The sequence below is a fragment of the Labeo rohita genome, chromosome 14, assembly GCF_022985175.1.
Source record: "Labeo rohita strain BAU-BD-2019 chromosome 14, IGBB_LRoh.1.0, whole genome shotgun sequence".
In the NCBI taxonomy this organism is placed as follows: domain Eukaryota; kingdom Metazoa; phylum Chordata; class Actinopteri; order Cypriniformes; family Cyprinidae; genus Labeo; species Labeo rohita.
The window spans coordinates 9087595-9107447 of NC_066882.1; the positions used below are offsets into that span (position 1 = coordinate 9087595).

The 19853-nt window shown below is 35.4% G+C and overlaps 1 protein-coding gene across 2 annotated transcripts in view; it reads right to left on the reverse strand.

Moving 5' to 3' along the window:
• Nucleotides 1-19853, reverse strand: part of kdrl (kinase insert domain receptor like) — a 48378-nt gene continuing 28525 nt past the window's right edge. Inside the window, exons 19-30 of one of the 2 annotated variants that reach the window (XM_051127361.1) lie at nucleotides 17683-17796; nucleotides 17497-17585; nucleotides 17258-17408; nucleotides 16589-16686; nucleotides 15933-16055; nucleotides 15456-15567; nucleotides 12571-12670; nucleotides 9270-9375; nucleotides 7697-7818; nucleotides 7005-7083; nucleotides 5839-5939; nucleotides 1-1667 (exon numbers count right to left, since the gene is read on the reverse strand). In XM_051127361.1, coding sequence (XP_050983318.1) covers nucleotides 1490-1667; nucleotides 5839-5939; nucleotides 7005-7083; nucleotides 7697-7818; nucleotides 9270-9375; nucleotides 12571-12670; nucleotides 15456-15567; nucleotides 15933-16055; nucleotides 16589-16686; nucleotides 17258-17408; nucleotides 17497-17585; nucleotides 17683-17796 — 1373 coding nt within the window. In that variant the 3' untranslated portion in view covers nucleotides 1-1489. Of the gene's footprint in view, nucleotides 1668-5838; nucleotides 5940-7004; nucleotides 7084-7696; nucleotides 7819-9269; nucleotides 9376-12570; nucleotides 12671-14599; nucleotides 15172-15455; nucleotides 15568-15932; nucleotides 16056-16588; nucleotides 16687-17257; nucleotides 17409-17496; nucleotides 17586-17682; nucleotides 17797-19853 lie in introns of those variants that run through there. The other variant, XM_051127362.1, reaches the window with a different exon arrangement.

The window sequence follows — 19853 nt, forward strand, 5'->3', positions numbered from 1 at the left end:
TATAAATATATAGATCTTTATTTATGCTTGGTTAATAAAATACAATTATAATACAAAAACAATATATGTAGAAAATATCAGTGCATACAATTTTACTTCATAAATACCAGTCAAAATAACAGTACAGAAAGCATCATTTGGCAGTATATACATTTCATTATTTGGAAGACAATCCATCAGCTATGAATGTAGTACTTGGACTTACACATTAAAAGTTAGCAATAACGGGCATAAATATCTAATTTAACCAATACAATGATTTCCCACCCATTCCATCATGTTAAGGAGTTAATACTGATAGCACCTACATGTGTGCACAATACATGCTTTTATTATAATTATCATGACCATTTATATAGTGACCAGCCTGTTGACAATATTATAGCCTGCCCTGCAAGCTTTAGTAGTATTTTAGCACGACTACTGAATCAGTAACAGAATACGTTCCTGTGGTTAATAGCTGCACAACATATTACGTGCTGTTATGTATACAGTAGTGTAAACAACATAAATATGGTTTATTGTTGAACAGAGCAAGGCCGTTTAATTGTGGTCCGCATTTGATTAATAACTAACAGAATGTTTCCTATTAAATGTACATGAATAATTTACTTGCTAAGGCTTTTAAAACCTTTTTCACAGTGATAGACTGAATAAGCCATTTTTTTTCATGCCATGTGTAAGCAGTCAAAGATGCGTCACTAATTTCTTTAAAATGAACCAGATCATACGGTATCATGATAAAAATACTGTACGAGGGAACAAAAGTGACTCATTTCAGCTTCACTGAGCAAGACTCAGGAAAACGGCCCTCAGACTGGCGCGACGCAACCTGGAAACACAATGTGCATCCTCCTTACTGTTGATGATCAATGCGTCCTGCAATTTCAAATCGGGTTCTGGGAAGGAATTTCAGACCGCACATTCATTTATTCATGATCTGTGGTCTTTGTTTGACATTTGCGTCAAAAGGGTGAAATTTATTCTAAAGAAAAATATTTTCCAAAAATAAAAAAAAAACAAGCTTTAGTGAGCTCCGAAATATTTTAGCAAAATAAAAATAAAATATCATATAACAAATTCCAGTTTTTATTACAATAAAATATTTATCTAGAAATAAAATTAGAATTGCCTTTGTCCTCTCATTCTAACCGCTGAGTAAATGATTTCATATTTAGCCACCATTCTGTATGAAAAATGCTGGGGAAAACAGTGCCGTTATTGTACTAAAATGTGCTTGTTGTGTTCACAGTAGATGGCAGGAATACCTGAGGTGGTCCAAATGTATCTCAGACTGCCACAATGATGTGGTAGCCCACTGTACTCACACACTACCTTAAAAAGTGCACAGAGAGAAAACGTGAAACTCTGAGTAGAAAAAAGTGGGGGAAAAATAAAATAGATCTGATGTGCAGAAACAAAATGGACCCAACCAATCAGATCCTCCAAAACTGGGTGAAACGTCTGGCGGCTAAGAGTGCAGATCCGTTCAGACGGGTGGTGTGGAGTAACGGACCACGTAGTTATAGTCTGGAGGTGGGCTATGACATTCCAGCTCTGGGTCGAGGGAGGAGTCCTCCAGACTCAAGTCCAGTGAGGAAACAAGCAGTGGGTATTTCTCCTTCTCGCCCTCTAGCAGAACTGACTCCTTACTTCTGCTCTTCATCCTGTGAAAGGAGCGTACAGATTTAAATGAATCCAAATTGAAATAGTATTATTTTCCTCTGTGTTGCTATGAGTTGCCACCCTGGAGGGAGTCTGTGAGTTTGCATTGCTCTCAGTTCAAGTCAAAAGTTTACATACACCTTGTAGAATCTGCGAAATGTTCATTATTTTACCAAAACAAGAGGAATCATACAAATTGCATGTTTTTTTTTATTTAGTACTGACCTGAATAAGATATTAAACATAAAAGACGTTTACATGTAGTCCACAAGAAAAAATAATAGCTGCATTTATAAAAATGACCCTGTTCAAAATACATTACATACATTTGATTCTTAATACTGTGTTGTTACCTGAATTTTTTTTTTGTTTAGTGATAGTTTGTTTACTTTATGAGTCCCTTGTTTGTCTTGAACAGTCAAACTGCTCGCTGTTCTTCAGAAAATTCCCTCAGGTCCAACAATTCTTTGGTTTTTCAGCATTTTTGTGTATTTGAATGCTTTCCAATAATGACTGTATGATTTTGAGATCAATCTTTTCACATTGAGGACAACTGAGGGACTCATATGCAACTATTACAGAAGGTTCAAACGCTCACTGATGCTGCCGAAGGAAAAACTTTAAAAGCCAGGGGTGAAAACTTTTGAACAGAATGAAGATGTGTACTTCAGAAGCCACAGAAGATACTTACATGTTTCCTAGAAGACAAAATAATTTACATTTTAACTTCAAATTCAAAAAGGTTTCACCCCACTTCCTTTTTCCTTCTTAAGCATCAGTGAGTGTTTGAACCTTCTGTAATAGTTACACATGAGTCCCTCAGTTGTCCTCAGTGTGAAAAAATGAATCTCAAAATCATACAATCATTGTTGGAAAGGGTTCAAATACACATAAATTCTGAAAAACCAAAGAATCTGTGGAATCTGAAGGACTTTTCTGAAGAACAGCAGGCAGTTTAACTGTTCAGGACAAACAAGGGACTCGTGAACAACGATCACTAAACAAAAAAACAGCTCTGGATCATTCAGGTAACAACACAGTATTAATAATCAAGTGCATGTAAACTTTTGAACGAATTTTTATAAATTCAACAATTATTTTCTCTATATGTAAACATCTTTTATGTGAAATATCTTATTCAGGTCAGTACTAAATAAAAAAAATAGCATGCATTTTGTACGATCCCTCTTATTTTGGTAAAATAATGAACATTTTGCAGATTCTCCAAGGTGCAGGCCTATGTAAAATTTTGACCTCAACTGTATATGAAGCAGATTGGCATGTATGAGGTCTGTACAGAGACTGTCAGTGCCAAGCACTTCACATATGTGCATACTAAATGTAGGATTACCAGGTGGAATCCATAGGCACAATGTGGAGGGAGACTCTTGGACGTAGCAGTAAAGCTGTAGAAGGTCAAAGGTGACAGTGATTGAGTGGGTCCTCGGCAGGGGCCGCCTCTTTACAATATATACATCATTCTTTACATGCTCCGAGTGGCGCTTTTTTTCCCATGCCTGTGACTATGGCAACCTGTGCATGGATTTGCCAGCTGGTTGCAGGCTGTGCCCAGCTTTTCATCATATCGGGCTGGGATGAGGAGGGCACTGGATATGGAAAGACGGGGGGAGTGCTGACAGAGACCAGACAGTGTGTTTTTAATCAAAACCTGTGGACTACGTGCGTTTGTAATCAAATTTTGCTTATCAATCATAGCAGTAGAGGAATTTAAAAATTGTGGAAGTGGGGTGTGGTGTTATTAAAACTTATTACGCAGCTCTCTGGAACACTTGAATGTGATTTATATCACGCTGTGGACTTTCACGTCTCCTGTATCATGCTGTAGACTCACTTACAGTCATATTTGTACACTGTAGTGGACAGTTTTGCAGAATTAAAGTAATGTGCAGACCCCAAACTTTTAAAGTAGTAGTATAGATTTTTTTTCAACACACAGTATGTTCAAATATATGAAAACCCGTTTCCACCACTGAATAGAAAATAAAAAAGGTAATTGTGACTTTTTATCTGCAACTTATTTTTTTTTTAGAATTGTGAGATATAAACTCACAATTTTAAGAAATAAAGTCACAATTGAGATATAAATTCACAAACTTTTTTCTCAAATTGCAAATTTATATCTCACAATTCTTACTTTATAACATGCAATTGTGAGTTCAGTCAGAATTGTGAGATATAAACTCACAATTATGAAAAAAAAAAAAAAAAATTCCCCCTTTTTCCCCTTTCAGAATTGGACTTTATAACTCACAATTGTGAGTTTACATTTCACAATTCTGAGAAAAAAAGTTGGAATTGTGCAAAAAAAAGTCAGAATATTCTGACTTTATACCTCTCAATTGTGAGTTTATATCATAACTCTGAGCAAAAAAGTCAGAATTGAGAGTTTATATCCCATAATTCTGACATTCTAACTCGCAATTGTGAGTTTGTATCATTCGATTCTGTGCAAAATGGCATAATTGAGTTTATATCATGAAATTCTGAGAAAACGAGGCAGAACTGACACTTTATATCCTGTAATATGACATTATAACTTAAAATTGCAAGTTTATATAATACAATTCTAAGAAAAAGTCAGAACTGTGAGATATTAACTTTTTTAAAATTTAATTTTAAAATTCATTTTTAAAAATTTTTAAATTTACGAGAAATTATGAGAAAAAAAGTCAGAACTGTTTCCAATTCTCTTCCAATTCTTACTTTATTTCTTGTAATTGTGAGTTTATATCCTGCTATTCTGACTTTATACTCACAACTGTGAGTTTATATCAAACAATTCTAAGAAAAAAGTTAGAATTGAGTTTATATCCTGTATTTCTGACATTATAACTTGCAATTGTGAGTTTTTATCATGCAATTCTGAGAAAAACGTCAAAATTGAGTTTATATCCTTTAATTCTGACATTGTAGCTCACTATTGCGAGGTTATATAATGCAACTCTGAGTAAAAAAGTGATATATTGCAAGATATACATTTGCAATTGCAAGAAAAAAGTCAGAATTATGAGATAAAAACTTGCAATTACCTATTTTTTATTCAGTGGCGGAAATGGGCTTCATATAAATAATATCCATTTCTAGATGAAGATAATATAATATAGCCCTGGCATTGTGCTGTAACCACTGTTGCACTCGGCTGCCCTTATCTAATGCCATTCACATATTTAGTCTGGACACTTCTAAACAGCATGACCATGATTAGTCAGTTAACCACTTTGCCTTTCCAGGTCTGAGTCATAAACCTCCAATCAGCAAGAGATTATCACTATTTGCCTAGCTGCAATTGGCGTTACAAAGCACTGCCCTCAAATATTAGGATGCCGTATAGTCCACAAGGCCTTGAATGCAATTTAGAGGATAACCTTTGTAGATTAACCCTGGCCTTTGCTGCATTGGAAGACCATAAACGCTGTCTCAAATCTCAAACGCTTTAACAAAACCAAGGCTAATCCAGCCCAACGGCCTGTCATTAATAACTTAAAAGGCCACCTTTGCTTTAGTTTTCAGCACTATTTGCCCTGGGGGCACATTTATGAACAAGTAATGTTCTCAGACCCCAGCACACTTTAGTCTGTGGTTAATAAACTATTAGGCTGGAACTGAGCATGGTGTTAAAGGAGATCCTGCTTTTTATTCACAGCTTACATTCTGATCCCAGTTGGAATATATTGCAATCACTAACAATATTAAAGAGTCATTTTCTTCAAGTACTTCCTAAATGTAAAATTAAGGCTTGTTTTTGTAAGAGATGGCTATGTGCCATATCTGTAGCCGCGCTGTTTCAGCAATGCAGTCAGAGGCTATTACAACCCAGGCGGTACAAACAAAGATGCTAGTCACCAGACCTTACAGCCAGCTTTAACAAGTCACACGCCCAGCCCTGCTTTTGTTGTCTGGCTGTTGAGATTGTCACCTTAGGCAATATCTCTCCACTGTGCTATTGTATGAAAGACTCTCGCGCAGGCACGTCTCTCAAAGAAAAGGGGAGTCGTGTGGAGATGAGGGGGGGAGGAGAAACTGTATGACAATTGTGGCATCTACATTCCAGCCCGGTGGGAGGGTCTCCAGGGCATACGCCGGCAGACCTACCCATTCCTGTGGTCCTGGATGTGGCCAGGCAAAAGGTCTAAATAGGAGTGCTATACTTACGCTCGGGACGTGAAACTCCGGGGTCTGGCCAGTGACTCCAGACGCTTCAGTGTCTTCAGGTCATCTGAAGATAGACCTATTCCACTGTCTGACTGCCCTCCCTGTGAACAACCAAACACAGATTTAACCACAGATACAATATATGTAAAAACAAGTAGCACGGGTACATTTGTAGAAATAGCCAAAAATACATTGGATCGGTCAAAATTTTTCTTTAATGCCAAAAATCATTAGTATATTAAGTAAAGATCATGTTCCATTAAGATGTTTTGTAAATTTTCTACTGTAAATATATCAAAACTTATTTTTTGATTAGTAATATGCAAAGCTAAGAACTTCATTTGGACAACTTTAAAGGTGATTTTCTCAATATGTACATTTTCTGCACCCCCAGTTTCCAGATTTTAAAATAGTTGTATCTCAGCCAAATATTGTCCTATCCTAACAAACCATACATCAATAGAAAGCTTATTTACTCAGATTTTTCCATTTTTAAAACATTAACCCTTATGAGTTGTTTTGTGGTACAAGGTCACATTCACAGCAATTTAAAACAATTCCTCTTTCCCAGGTCCCTGATTTCTAGTCTAATTTTTACTGTCCTATCCAATAAAGGCATAAAATAAAATAAAATAATAAAATAATAATAATAAAAAATAAATAAATAAATAAAATAAAATAAAATAAAAAAAATAAATGAATGACCACACATTAGTTAAACCTTATTATTATTCAACACAAAATCTAAAGACTTATCTGTGTTAAAAACAGTACAGTATTAATAGTTTTAAAATATTGTTAAATGTTACATATAAAAGGATACACAAAACCAGTCTTAAGTAGCATGGGTATATTTGTAAAAATAGCCAAAAATAAATAGTATGGGTCAAAATGATCGATTTTGCCAACTTTTATGCCAAAAATAATTATGATATTAAGTAAAGATCATGTAGATAAGATCATAAAGATATTTTGTAAATTTCCTACCTTACTTAAATTTTTGATTAGTAATTTGCATTGCTAAGAACTTGAACTTTAAAGGCAATTTTCTGAATATTTTTTATTTTTTCCCACCCTCAGATTCCAGGCTTTATGGTCCAGGGTCACATATTTGCATTATTTCGTAATGTAGTGAAGGGGAAAGTGTGAAAAAACAAGCTTCTCACCTCATGGTTCTTGTTGGTTCCATTCTCCATGATTACTTCATCAAAGGTCTTCACACTCGCTGGGCGGATCTTTAGTTTCCTGAAAGCATCAAATACTTCATATCAGATCAGTGTGGAAAGTTTCTCATGACATCATGTCTGGCAGATCCAAACAAATACATGAAACCCATTACAGATATGTTCTGTATCACAGTTAAAAGTTCAATGCTGTGTTGGATAAAATATTTGTAATATAATTTTGTGCAGAAGGGTAAAGCGATAGCTCTTAAATTCAGCTTAAGGGATAACAGAGGTTGCAGCGTTTCAATACTATTCTCTACACATATACTTGAAGGACTTGTGGAAACACAAGAGTTGGATAAATATTATCTTAAGTAGGCATAAATCCTGAAACTGGGTTTGTGGCAAAAGAGGAAATTCCTTGAGGGGCCCTTAATGCTACGAGGACCGTTTCTTATCAAGAACCAATTAGTGCTTTCCTTCACTTTTAAAGCAAGGCTGCTGGGATGAAGTGTAGTGTATGTTTAAAACAGGAAAATGTATGGAGACCAGAAAACTTTATCTACAAAAAACAGGTTTCTAAAACAGTCCTCATGAATAATGGCATTCTGAGTGATTTTTAACAAGTGAAGTACACATACAAATTACTCTGAGCGTATATCTGTTAAATGGATAAGACAAAGCTATCTTACCAAGCCGTCCCAGAGTCTCTAAGAGAGACAGGTCTGCTGGAGCTCTTCTCTTTGGAGGTTAGGTCTGAGGGGTCTGCTTTGGTCAACAGGGCCGTGTTGATGGGGATGTAGTGCTTTCCCTCCTGTAAGAGACACGGTGTTTAAACACTTAAAGCTGTGACATCACCCTGCATATGGTTTTATAAGATTCTGGAGGAATCTGAACGTAAATCTGCAAGGGAATGTGTGAATATGTTTTAAGGAGAAGATGTTATTACGGGCAGTCCAGGCACTAAGCTTGATTCCTTATGTGAGAAGGAAGGAGTTTGGATGGCTTCCAATTCAGATGGAATATGTTTTGATCTCTATGCTGTGTAGTGTAGTCTTCTCTTCAAGCCATATTATAAATCAGATTTATTCCTTACTTTCTTCTTGAACTAAGAAAAATGTATCAGAACATACTGAATCATAAACAAATTGTTGATATTTACCTACACTACCAGTCAAAAGTTTTTGGACGGTAAGATTTTTTTAAATGTTTTTTTAAACATTAAAGTCTGCATTTATTTTATCCAAAATACAGCAAAAGCAGTAATATTGTGAAATATTTTTACTATTTAAAATAACTGCTTTCTATTTGAATATATATTAAAATGTAATTTATTCCTGTGATCAAAGCTACAATTTTTGCATCATTACTCCAGTCTCCAGTGTCATATGATCCTTCAGAAATCATTCTAATATGCTGATTTGCTGTTGAAGGAACATTTTTATTATTATTATTATCAATATATAAACCAGTTTAGTACTTTTAGGATTATTTGATGAATAGAAAGATCCAAAGATCTGCATCTGAAATAAAACAATTTTGTAACATTATACACTTTACCATTCAAAAGCCTTGAGTCAGTATATTTTTTTGTAAAGAAATTATAGAAATTATTATTTTTATTTATCAAAGATGATTTAAATTGATCAAAAGTGATGATAAAGATATAATATAATATAATATAATATTATATAATAAAGATATTTATAATGTTACAAAAGAATTCTATTTCAGATAAATGCTGTTCTTCTGAACTTTCTGTTCATCAAAGAAACTAATCTACTTGGCTGTTTTCAACTTAAAAATAATAATAAATGTTTTTATCAGCAAATCAGTACATTAGAATGGATCTGAAGGATCATGAAGGATCATGTGACTGTTAAAAATTCAGCTTTGAAATCACAGGAATAAATTACATTTTCAAATATATTTAAATAGAAAACAGATCTTTTAAATAGAAAATTTTTTTTCACAATTTTATTGTTTTTGCTGTACTTTGGATCAAATAAATGCAGGCTTAGTGATCAGAAGATTCTTTAAAAACTTACTGTTCAAAAACTTTTGACTGATTCTATTCATCACATTCATAAAATAACCTTTCATCTATGACTAGTTGTTAAACACAGTTTGCGGTTTGCCTGTGTAATGGTAGTGCATCACTCATCCCATAAAATCCTTGTGGTTTTGCTGTGGTCAGTTGTAAATGTTTAAATAAAGTCTGTGGGAAAGACATGCAACGCAGTGAAGTGAATGAGACTCTCTTACCTGCTGCACACTAGCTTGTAGCAGATCTCCAAGCCTCTCTACCAGCTCTGTGAACATAGGTCTCTTGGATGGTTCTCCATGCCAGCAGTCCAACATAGTTTGATATCTATGGATGGAAACATGCACATTAAAGAATTTCCTTTAAGTGTTTATACCCAGCTACCTTTATGAATTACACCCTTCGCCTTGACCTCTAGGTTAGTCTACAAATCCAAATCCAATTATTTACAGTCGTCTATAATATTTGATGCATGACATGAGCAATGAGGCTGAGAGTCTGTGTTGAGAGGAACTTCCTACAGCTTTACATGAGCTGTCAGCACCCTCCCCACAAGGGACGTTTGGGGTCCTTTATTGGATTTTGCAGTGGGCTACAATGGTTAAGTTTATCCGAAGGCTACGTTTCGGGGCGTCAATGCACAGACCGAGCATTTAAGTAAATGATCACTGGCGATGATTGAGCTGTATCCTGTTTACACTTTGGTGTTGCACTCACAGGTCCTTACAAAAATAAAGCCGGTTACCCGTGAAACTCTCTGATGCCGTCTGATTAGCACGATATCGGGCAATTTGGAGTATGGAAAAATTACTGTACTAGTTGATGACTCATTACTTCCTTAGACTAATCAACCTATAGATGCATCTGGTTTTGAATTAGGTAGTGATCAGAGAGGAGGTATTCTTCTTGTGAGCTGTGTAGTAGATTAGCAGGAGGAAGCAGGACTTCTAAAATGGTTATTTTAATAAATCCAGATGGAGCGACTCCTAAACTAACAGGAAGTCCGGAAAAATGGTGAATGGTGGTTCTTCTGAAATCAACGATACACCAGGATGTTCTATATCCTCTCAAGTTATGCTCACACTTACATGAAGATAAATGGAAAAAACATTAACGAAGTCACGGTGGGAACCAGTTCTTCATTAAATCGGTCTAGATATATGATTCAAATCCCTGATTTCTGGGCTGTTTCTTCTCATCCCTCTCAACAGTGCAGGTTTGGTTAGGGTCACTCTCAGGGTCAGAAATAAAGTAGTGTTTAACCCTAAGGCCAGCATATAAGTTGATAAACGTCTCTGTGCTCTTGAAGAACAGAGTTATCAGTCTTACAGTTGATACAGTATATTAAATTGACCCTTATCTGCAATGCTAGTTGACATGTTCTTTGAAGCTGGAATGGGTTTTGAGGACTTGGCACCAGAAAGCCTGTATTTATGAGTTCAGGTCTGAGGTCTGGACTGCATTTTGTAGGTCATCTCCAATCATCATCTTTCATGACCTCTTGTTATGTTCAACTGGCGTGTGTGATTGCAAAAGTGAGAGAACTCGCATGACGTACTATGTTTTAAACATAAGTGCTCCGTTCAGGTTTCCAAATGAGTATGATCCAGTTACAGAATATCATAGTTGCAAAATGAAGATTGAGCAGAGCACTTCGCAGCAGTATGAGTTGTTATTCAGAACAGCCTGTGAATATTCCTTCTTAAACTGAGGTGATTCAGTTCTGCACACCCAACACTAATCTGAAGTTGTCCACTTCGCTTCCTCTCCACATTTAAAATGATACCATGACCCCTTCTCTCGTATCTTGTTACATCTGAAAACTTTCAGATTTTGGGTCGGCCTGCTCTCTAACCCTGAAACCACAATGGGAGTATCTCACCAGTGGGTTTCCCTGTCTTATGCCCAGGGGCCCTGCCACTGTGTTTGGCCACCCCTTGCTGCTCAGGTAGGCCCGAAGCCTTTAATGTGAGCTTGAGTTTCAGCTGCATTGGTGTAAGTTAGTAATGGATCCCTAGCACACATCAACTGCACTATAAACCACCTGCCAATCAGAAGCCGCTCCTTTTCTTTTACTCAGCGGATAATTGATCTGTTTCCATTTAAGGCTTCAGTCTTGTGTCAAAGCAATGAAATGAGATATTTGTGCTCTTTTCAACTACACAGATAGGAGAGGATTTTTATTCTCCAGAGTGCAGATTTCAGCTAGTAGCCCTAAAAAAATTTGTACGGGGTTACTGAGAGGAAGGTTTGTTTTGTGCTTACTTCAAGTTTGTTTAAAAGTCCTGGCATCACACAGAAGAAACTTGTGAAACTATGCATGCTTTGGGTACAGTAGCATGTGCTACAATAGGTAACAGGCTTACAAAAAAAAATTAAAAAAAAAAAAAAAATAAATAAATAAAATGAAATAAAATAATAATAAAATAAAATAGGTCACACTTTATATTAGGTGGCCTTACCTACTAGGTACTTACATCAAAGTCACTCACATTTAAGTACAATATACTTATTGTGCTCATATATGATCCTGGACCACAAAATGAGTCTTAAGTAGCACGGGTATATTTGTCGCAATAGCCAAAAATACATTGTGTGGGTCAATTACCATTTTTTTAAAGCCAAAAATCACTAGGATATTAAGTAAAGATCATGTTCCATTAAGATGTTTTGTAAATTTCCTACCATAAATATATCATAACTTAATGTTTTATTAGTAATGTGCATTGTTAAGAATTTAATTTGGACAACTTTAAAAGTGATTTTCTCAATATTTTGAACTTTTTGCACCCTCAAATTTCTGATTTTCAAATAATTGTATCTTGGCCAAATATTTTCCTATCTTAACAAACCATACATCAATGGAAAACTTATTTATTCATTTATTCAAAAATTGCTATTGAGATGGGATACGGGTAAGGTTAGAAATAGGTTTCACAGTTTGGGTACGTTTATGGGTGGATTAAGGTGTATGAGAAGTCAAGAGTGTAATTATAAATGTAATTACAGAAATTAATTGCAGATGTAATTACATTAAGATATTTAAAAAAATACAAGTACAATGTAAAAACATGTATGTACACAATATGTGCATTTTATCAAATGATTAATTTAAATGTAAGTACATAGTAGTTAAGACCACCTAATATAAAGTGGGACCTAAAATAAAATAAAATACATTTTTTGTTATACATTTAAAAAATAATGCTTTCTTACAATAAAATGGGTAACAGGCTTGCAGTAAATTACATATTAACTCAACATATTGTGAGAAAATTATGATGTTGCATGTTTGCAATTGTTGGATACATTCAAGGTGGGACATATTTACATAATTATCTAACATATTAATATTATCTAACATATTTCTCACAAAAAAAGCTTTAAAAAGCATTTAAAATGTACCTAGTGCCTGCAGTACTCAATATGGCAATTGTTACAGAACAGTTGCATGTACAGTCGACAAAGCGCTTTCAAATCAGGACAGCCTGACATTAGTGACACAAGCAGAGTGACTCTTACATTTCAGAGGAGGAGTATTCAGGAGCTTTCATCCTAGTGCCCTCCTTCAGTCGGCAGCAGAATTCCTCATCAATGTGTAAGCCAGGGTAAGGGGAGGCACCTGGGGAGAAGAAAGAGAATAATGGGGTTATCAAGACTTTTCCATGAAATAGAGCTCTGGCCGCTTCAAAGGGTCTGACAAGAAACTCAGTAAACTGTGAAGTGGGTTGGGAGCACAGAGAGATCAATAGAAAGACCTCTGCACAATCAGCATCAGTGGGGCCGATCTGACTGAACTTGGAAACACTATGCAAAGCTGTTTTCTCCAGAAACACTAAATTATTAAGACAGCGTGAACTTGCAGACTGTTGCTGCACACTTGCAAAAACCATGATTCATGAAACAATATTTTCATTTACTTGACCGAAATCCTTTTCATAATATCTGATAACCACTAAAATATGCGGATCACAACAATGAATCTTGGAAAAGGCCAATCTTTCATTAAACTATGATCTAAACCCCCCTCCGACATAGATTAGGTAGTCATTAAAAACAAATACATTAACAGCACTCTGCAACTTTGGGAATAGAGTGCAGTAGATGTGGAGTGCCTAGAAAAACAGGCACAAGAAACTCAATTCCACAACACAAAACATTAGAGTGTACTTTGGGTGCGGTGCAAAATTTTCTCTCATGGACACTATCAAGTAGCAATAATAATTTTTCTAAACTTTTCATGTTAGTCTATTTGACACCAACTTTAATCAGTGCAGCTCAGTGGTTGTGACAGCTCAGAGTCATCAGTTAAGATCCAATTCCTTCCTTTACAATTCCTATCACTGATAATGGATTATTTATGTTGTGTTTTCCTAAATGTTGCTTTATTTTAACATGCGAAATGACGCCCGACAACTTTCCCACAAAGCTCATTGCATACAGTGTGAATGCAGATTTGGGGGAATTCTCCTGTGGTTTCTGGTTCATTCAATATGCATTTACAAGGCAAATCTTTATAAACGCATTTATATGAGGGTACAAAAGTCTGAAACCACATTAACAATCTAGAATGTTAGTCATTTAAATATACAATTTAGTGGTTATTTAGTATTGAAATACTTTGTGTAATAAGTTGTGATGCAAAAAAAATATTTACAATTCTGCACCATTTTGGATTTCTACAGTATTACTGGCCAAACAAGCACAGAAATTTGTAATGTAAAAAAAAAAAAAATCTATGTCTATGTCTATATACATTACCAGTCAAAAGTTTTTGAACAGTAAGATTTTAATGTTTTTTAAAGAAGTCTTTTCTGCTCACCAAGCCTGCATTTATTTGATCCAAAATACAGCAAAAACAGTAAAATTCTGAAATATTTTTATTATTTAAAATATCTGTTTTCTATTTTAAAATATTTTAAAATGTAATTTATTCCTGTGATTTCAAAGCTGATTTTTTTGCATCATTACTTCAGTCACATGATCCTTCAGAAATCATTCTGATATTCTGATTTGCTGCTCAAGAAACATTTATTATTATTATGTTGAAATAATAATGAATGTTGATGAATAAAAATTCAGAAGAACAGCATTTATCTGAAACAGAATCTTTTGTAACATTATAAATGTCTTTCTAATCACTTTTGATCAATTTAAAGCATCCTTGCTACATAAAAGTATTAATTTCTATAATTTATTCTTCTTTCTATAATTTGTACTCAACTGTAAATATTGACAATAATAATGATAAAAAATATTTCTTGAACAGCAAATCAGAATATTAGAATGATTTCTGAAGGATCATGTGACTGAAGTAATGATGCTGAAAATTTAGCTTTGAAATCACAGGAATAAATTACATTTTAAAATTTATTAAAATAGAAAGCAGTTATTTTAAATAGTAAAAATATTTCTAAATTTTACTGTTTTTGCTGTACTTTGAATTAAATAAATGTAGGCTTGGTGAGCAAAAGAGACTTCTTACTGAAATCTTACTGTTCAAAACTTTTGACTGGTAGTGTATACATATCTATATCTATATATGTATATACATACACATATATATGAATGGTGGCATTAAAGTTGTTTGCTCAATGACCAAGAGGCCAAAGTGACACTGTGCACTAAACCATTATATAGTACATTTACGGAGGCGGGCAGACATTTACATTAAATGCTGCCTGGTAACTGTGGGTTTACATTTCCAGTTGGGAATGAAACCTAATCAAACAGAAGATGATTTTACAACCTCTATTTATGATTAAAAAAAACATATTGTTAAAGTTCACAGATAGTGGAATGAAAATTGTTTTTTTCAAGCTGACAACGCAATCCTTTTTGTTCCCCAAAGAAAATTTAACAGCAGCTGACAGTTATTGCCCTCCACATCTGGAGGAGGTTGATAGCACAGGGCACCTCATGAGCAGCCTGGTTTGTGCCAGGTGTCTTTGATTGAGGACCATCAAGTTCATTTTATTTCCATTTGGATGGAGCACAGCATGCGCTGAGTTTCTTCCATGTGTTTAACTTCGAAATGGGTGCTGAATCCTGTCTGGGCTTTTTTGCTTTGGTGTAAAACGCACCGAACCAGTAAAGCAAACAAACAAAGTCTAAGAGTCGTCTCTAGGAAAAGGAAGGAAAAGCCGACAATTTGTTTAATGGAAAACATTAGAGCGAAAAACATTGTTCCAAGAACTGAACGCCTGAATCATAAAAGCTCGAATTTTTTCTTTGATCGTTTCATAATCGAATCTCCACAAAATATTAAATCGAGATTGCTTGTGATAACAGTCAAAATAAAATAAATCATTAGAGAGGGTTTTAAACTCTTTAATTGCTACAAGTTCCTGTCGCAACAGTGCAACAGAAAATGTGAGTTATGCTCTTAGGACAGCGATGGTATTTACCAAGAGAGAAGATCTCCCACATAAGCACTCCAAATGACCACACGTCACTCTGAGTGGTATAGATCTTGTCAAATATTGCCTCTGGAGCCATCCACTTCAAGGGAAGTCTGGCCTGTAAAAAGATAAGCGGACTATGTTACTTTCACCTGCAAAGGAGCAATTTCCAATATTAATTTACATTCAACAACATGTAGCTGTCCATTTGATTATACAGTCTGTGTGACATCTTGGCTCACACTTGACCACAAGAAAACATCCTTTGACCAGAAAAATATTATCAGGGCTTATAAAATGACTTACAGCCCGCCAAAGACTCTTGGCATTAACAGAAACATTTTATCTTTTTCCAGAAGAACATTCAGTGTTGGTGGATTTTGGACTGTTATCATTTGCGTCCATCACACTAAGCAGTTCTGAAACACTGTGTGCATTATACAACCCAAGTGCACCATGCATCTGTGAATATTCCACACTTACGTCTCCTTTGCGGACATAGTCCGGGTCCTTGTATATATCTCTTGCAAGTCCGAAATCGCAAATCTTCACAACGTTGTTTTCAGACAACAGGATGTTACGTGCGGCCAGATCGCGGTGAATACACTTGGAAAAGAGTAAAAGAGAGATGCTATTACGTTATGCATTAAACACTTCATAATTATATGTTCTTTTTACTCTCAGTGTTTTGACCAGGAAAATGGACTGTAGTGAAGATGAGTTTTGTGTCTTATTTGAACCATGTGTGGCATTACGCTGTCAGATGGAGCTCATGATGGAAAGCTGTGATAATGTAAAACATATGCAACTGCCATTGGGGAAACTCTGACCTGAGGTGCGATTAAACCACATATGCTAAACCGCATTTTTCGTATGTGGCAATTAATCTCATCTGCTGGATGTGTGTGAAAGATCAATACAGTAATTTGGGTTTTCATATTCTGAAGTTTTGGACAAAAATGTCTCAAAGTGTTGCCAAAATACAGACATTCAATATTACTGTAAAACATCATGAGACTGAAAATTATTTAAAAAGGAAATTGGTATTAACATGTGCTGCCATTATAAACTCAAAGTACAATAATTCATTGCATGCGTTAGTGGTATTTTTCATGAAACCTTGAGAAAGCGTGACTTACTTTTCTTGAAGCCAAGAACTCCATGCCTTTAGCCACTTGAAAGCTGTAGCAAATCAAGTCTTCTAGTGTGAGCACTTTCTTATACAAATCCTCTTGCTCTGCAAGAAAAGGGTATTAGCTAAATCAAAACCACAGTTTTGTTATGCAAGTTTTGGCATGCAAAAAAAGAAACTGAGTTTCCAAGAATCTTTTACTACATATCTGCAAAGTTTGGATCCTTTCTCAATCGCTTAATATTTTCGCCTTCATAATTCTCTTGTTTACTACAGACACATGCGACAGACACAATGAAACGTGGCTTCTTTTTTTAGACGCATACGTGCACTTTGTCAATGATACTCAAGTGAGGGGCTAGTGGGTGGATCATCCACCTGAGTAAACAGTTTATCAAACCAGAAATAACCGGCATGGGACTGCACGACCCAATGTACCCGCGGCGGACTAGCTCTGGTCTGGGAGCAGGAAATTAGAAAAAGCTCTGCGCGCAGTGGGTGACAGTGGCTCGTACAAAATATTAGTTGTGTTTATGAATCCCTGAGGAAGCCACCTATCAGATTTAGGGGGGAAAAAACAATCAGCAGAGCCTTGAGAGCAGAGAGGGTGGGGTGGAGGTAAGGCAGGGGTTGAGAGGGAGGAGGGGAGAAGGGAAGGAAGACACTCAGTCGCTACCTTCCTCCTCTTCCTCGTCGCAGTAGCTCTTATCTTCAATGAAGCCGGAGCTGGCTGAACTTCCGGTGCTGGCCACGCTCTCCAACCTGCGCTTGATGAGCTCGCTCAGATCACACCCGGAGCTGGAACGCAGAGCCTTGCCATCCTGAGACTGTGGGTGTTATCGGCACGTATTCCGGTCAACATCATGCGTCATCATATCAAATCGTTGCTTCAATGAATGAGATGTTTTTACTTACCTTATAAACCACAAAGTCACCCCTCCTGCTTCTCAAGTAGTTGGAAAGGTTTCCATATTTGCAGTATTCCACAATTATCATTAGCGGACCTGAGTGTGCACCAAACAATGTAAAAACAGAGAGGAAAGTTTGTACAAATTTTTTCACATCGCCATAGTCGAATTCTTTTCATCAAGTTTATCTTACCTCCATGCTTTGTGCAGGCTCCTAGAAGATTGACTACGTTGAGATGATGACCAATATGGATTAGAATCTTCAGTTCAGACATCAAAGCTCTCCACTCGTTATTTGTAGCTCCCGCTGTTGTGTGGAGAGGAAGTTGGAGAAGAGGAAAAAACTAATTAATGCAATGTCTTACATGACTGGAATCAGATTTGGAATGTTAGGGAAATTTATGATCACGATGCAGTGCTGTTGTATAAATGTTTTTTTACAAATGCAATTTAATATACTAAATTTTTTTTTTTAAGTATACGAAAAATCCAATTGTATTTATATTATTTATATATATATTTGACACAATTATGGCTTTAATTTGATCCAAAGTACAACAAAAACAGTACAATTTTTATATTTTTTATAATTTTTATAATTTAAAGTAACTGTTTTCTGTTTGAATATATTTTTAAATGTAATTTATTCTTGTGATTTCAAAGCTGATTTTTTAGCATCATAACTCAAAGTCACATGATCCTTCAGAAATCATTCTAATATTCTGATTTGCTGCTCAAAAAACTTTAATTATTATTATTATGTTGAAAACAGCTGAGTTGATTTTTTTCAGGTTTCTTTACATTAATAATTAATAGTAAAGTGTATAATGTTACAAAAATGCTTTTTATTCCAAATTAAATGCATTAAAAAAAGTGCATATAAAAAGATAAATTATTCTATTCGTCAAAGAATTTATAATAATAAAGAAGATATATAATAATAATACAAATTTCTGATGGATCATGTGACACTGAAGACTGGTGCAATGATGCTGAAGATTTTGCTTTGATCACAGAAATAAATGACATGTTTTCACTGTAAAATCTTACTGTTTAAAAAAATACATATGTAAAAATATAAAAAAGGGTAAAAATTAAATAATGCCAGCAAAAACAGTTTGATTAGCACTTTGATAATCAGGATAAACATCAAGTTCACACATGGAAATCACTGGAAAGTATATAATTAAAGTTCAAAGCTTGTCATTGTGTTTAAAGGAACCTAAAACAGACAACAAAACGCACGTCATAAATTATAGTGCACAGATCAACATCTGGCGGCAACATTGTTATAAACCGTCTAAAGGATTTGAACGAGAGAAACAGCACTTTTTCTCAGTAGTTTGTACATCATTCTAGGGAAATATGTGGTCAGGAACACAATCCTTGTGACCTTTGGAGGTCATAAAGTCAGACTGGGGGGGGCTGTTGTTTTAACACGTCAGGTTTCCTGTGGTTTAGACCCATCAAAATGACACAGGAGAGCTACGTTCGACGTTTAGCAGTAATTCGTACATGATTCATACCAAAGACACCTCACAGTGACTTTTACTGAGAGGAATATTGGCGCTCCTTGTTTCAAAGTAGTTTCCAGTAAAACCAGCATGAAGACTATTCATGATGTCAAACTAGGGACAGATGAATTTTCCTTTGCCTTTTAGAGTTTTCAGGCTTTGGTTGATAAAAAAAAAACTGAAATAATGAAACAGTGACTACTTAGCCTGCTTTAGCAGGGCCACATCATGCTCTGGAAACAAAATGTATGCAGGCAGTAGTTTTGATCATTTAAAGGGACTTAAAGGAAGGGAACTGTTTTTTATTAAGAGGTGACCTGTTGTGCAATTTATCATCATCAAGGACAGACAAAACACCACCATCAGGGCAGCTCTCATCACTCTGCAAGAACATACCATCACTAAACAAACGCTATAGCCAGCTGACCAGACGGGCAGAGTTTAAACAAATATAACCGCAAGAGGATACAGACCTACTAGACCAAAATATTTACTTTACTTAAATGCATAACACAAATTCCCTGTGCAGATTCAATATTGTCATATTACAGTTTATGTTTTGGAAATAAGCAATAAAACAGCAAACACTGACGAATTACATGAAGCGTGCCGGTTCTGGTTCAGTGTGATCTAGGAAACATCTGTTCACGGGTCATTGATAAATGCTACGTGAGTATTTGCACATTCAGTTCACTTACGTATGCTGTTGTCCAAGGTTTTAAATCTGCGGACTATCACATGCAGCATGCAATACCCTCAACAGCTGCTAATTATCTACATATGCACTCAAGAAACATGCACAAATACCAAAAGATCCACTATGGACTTCTGTTTTCAATATCTGATTTAC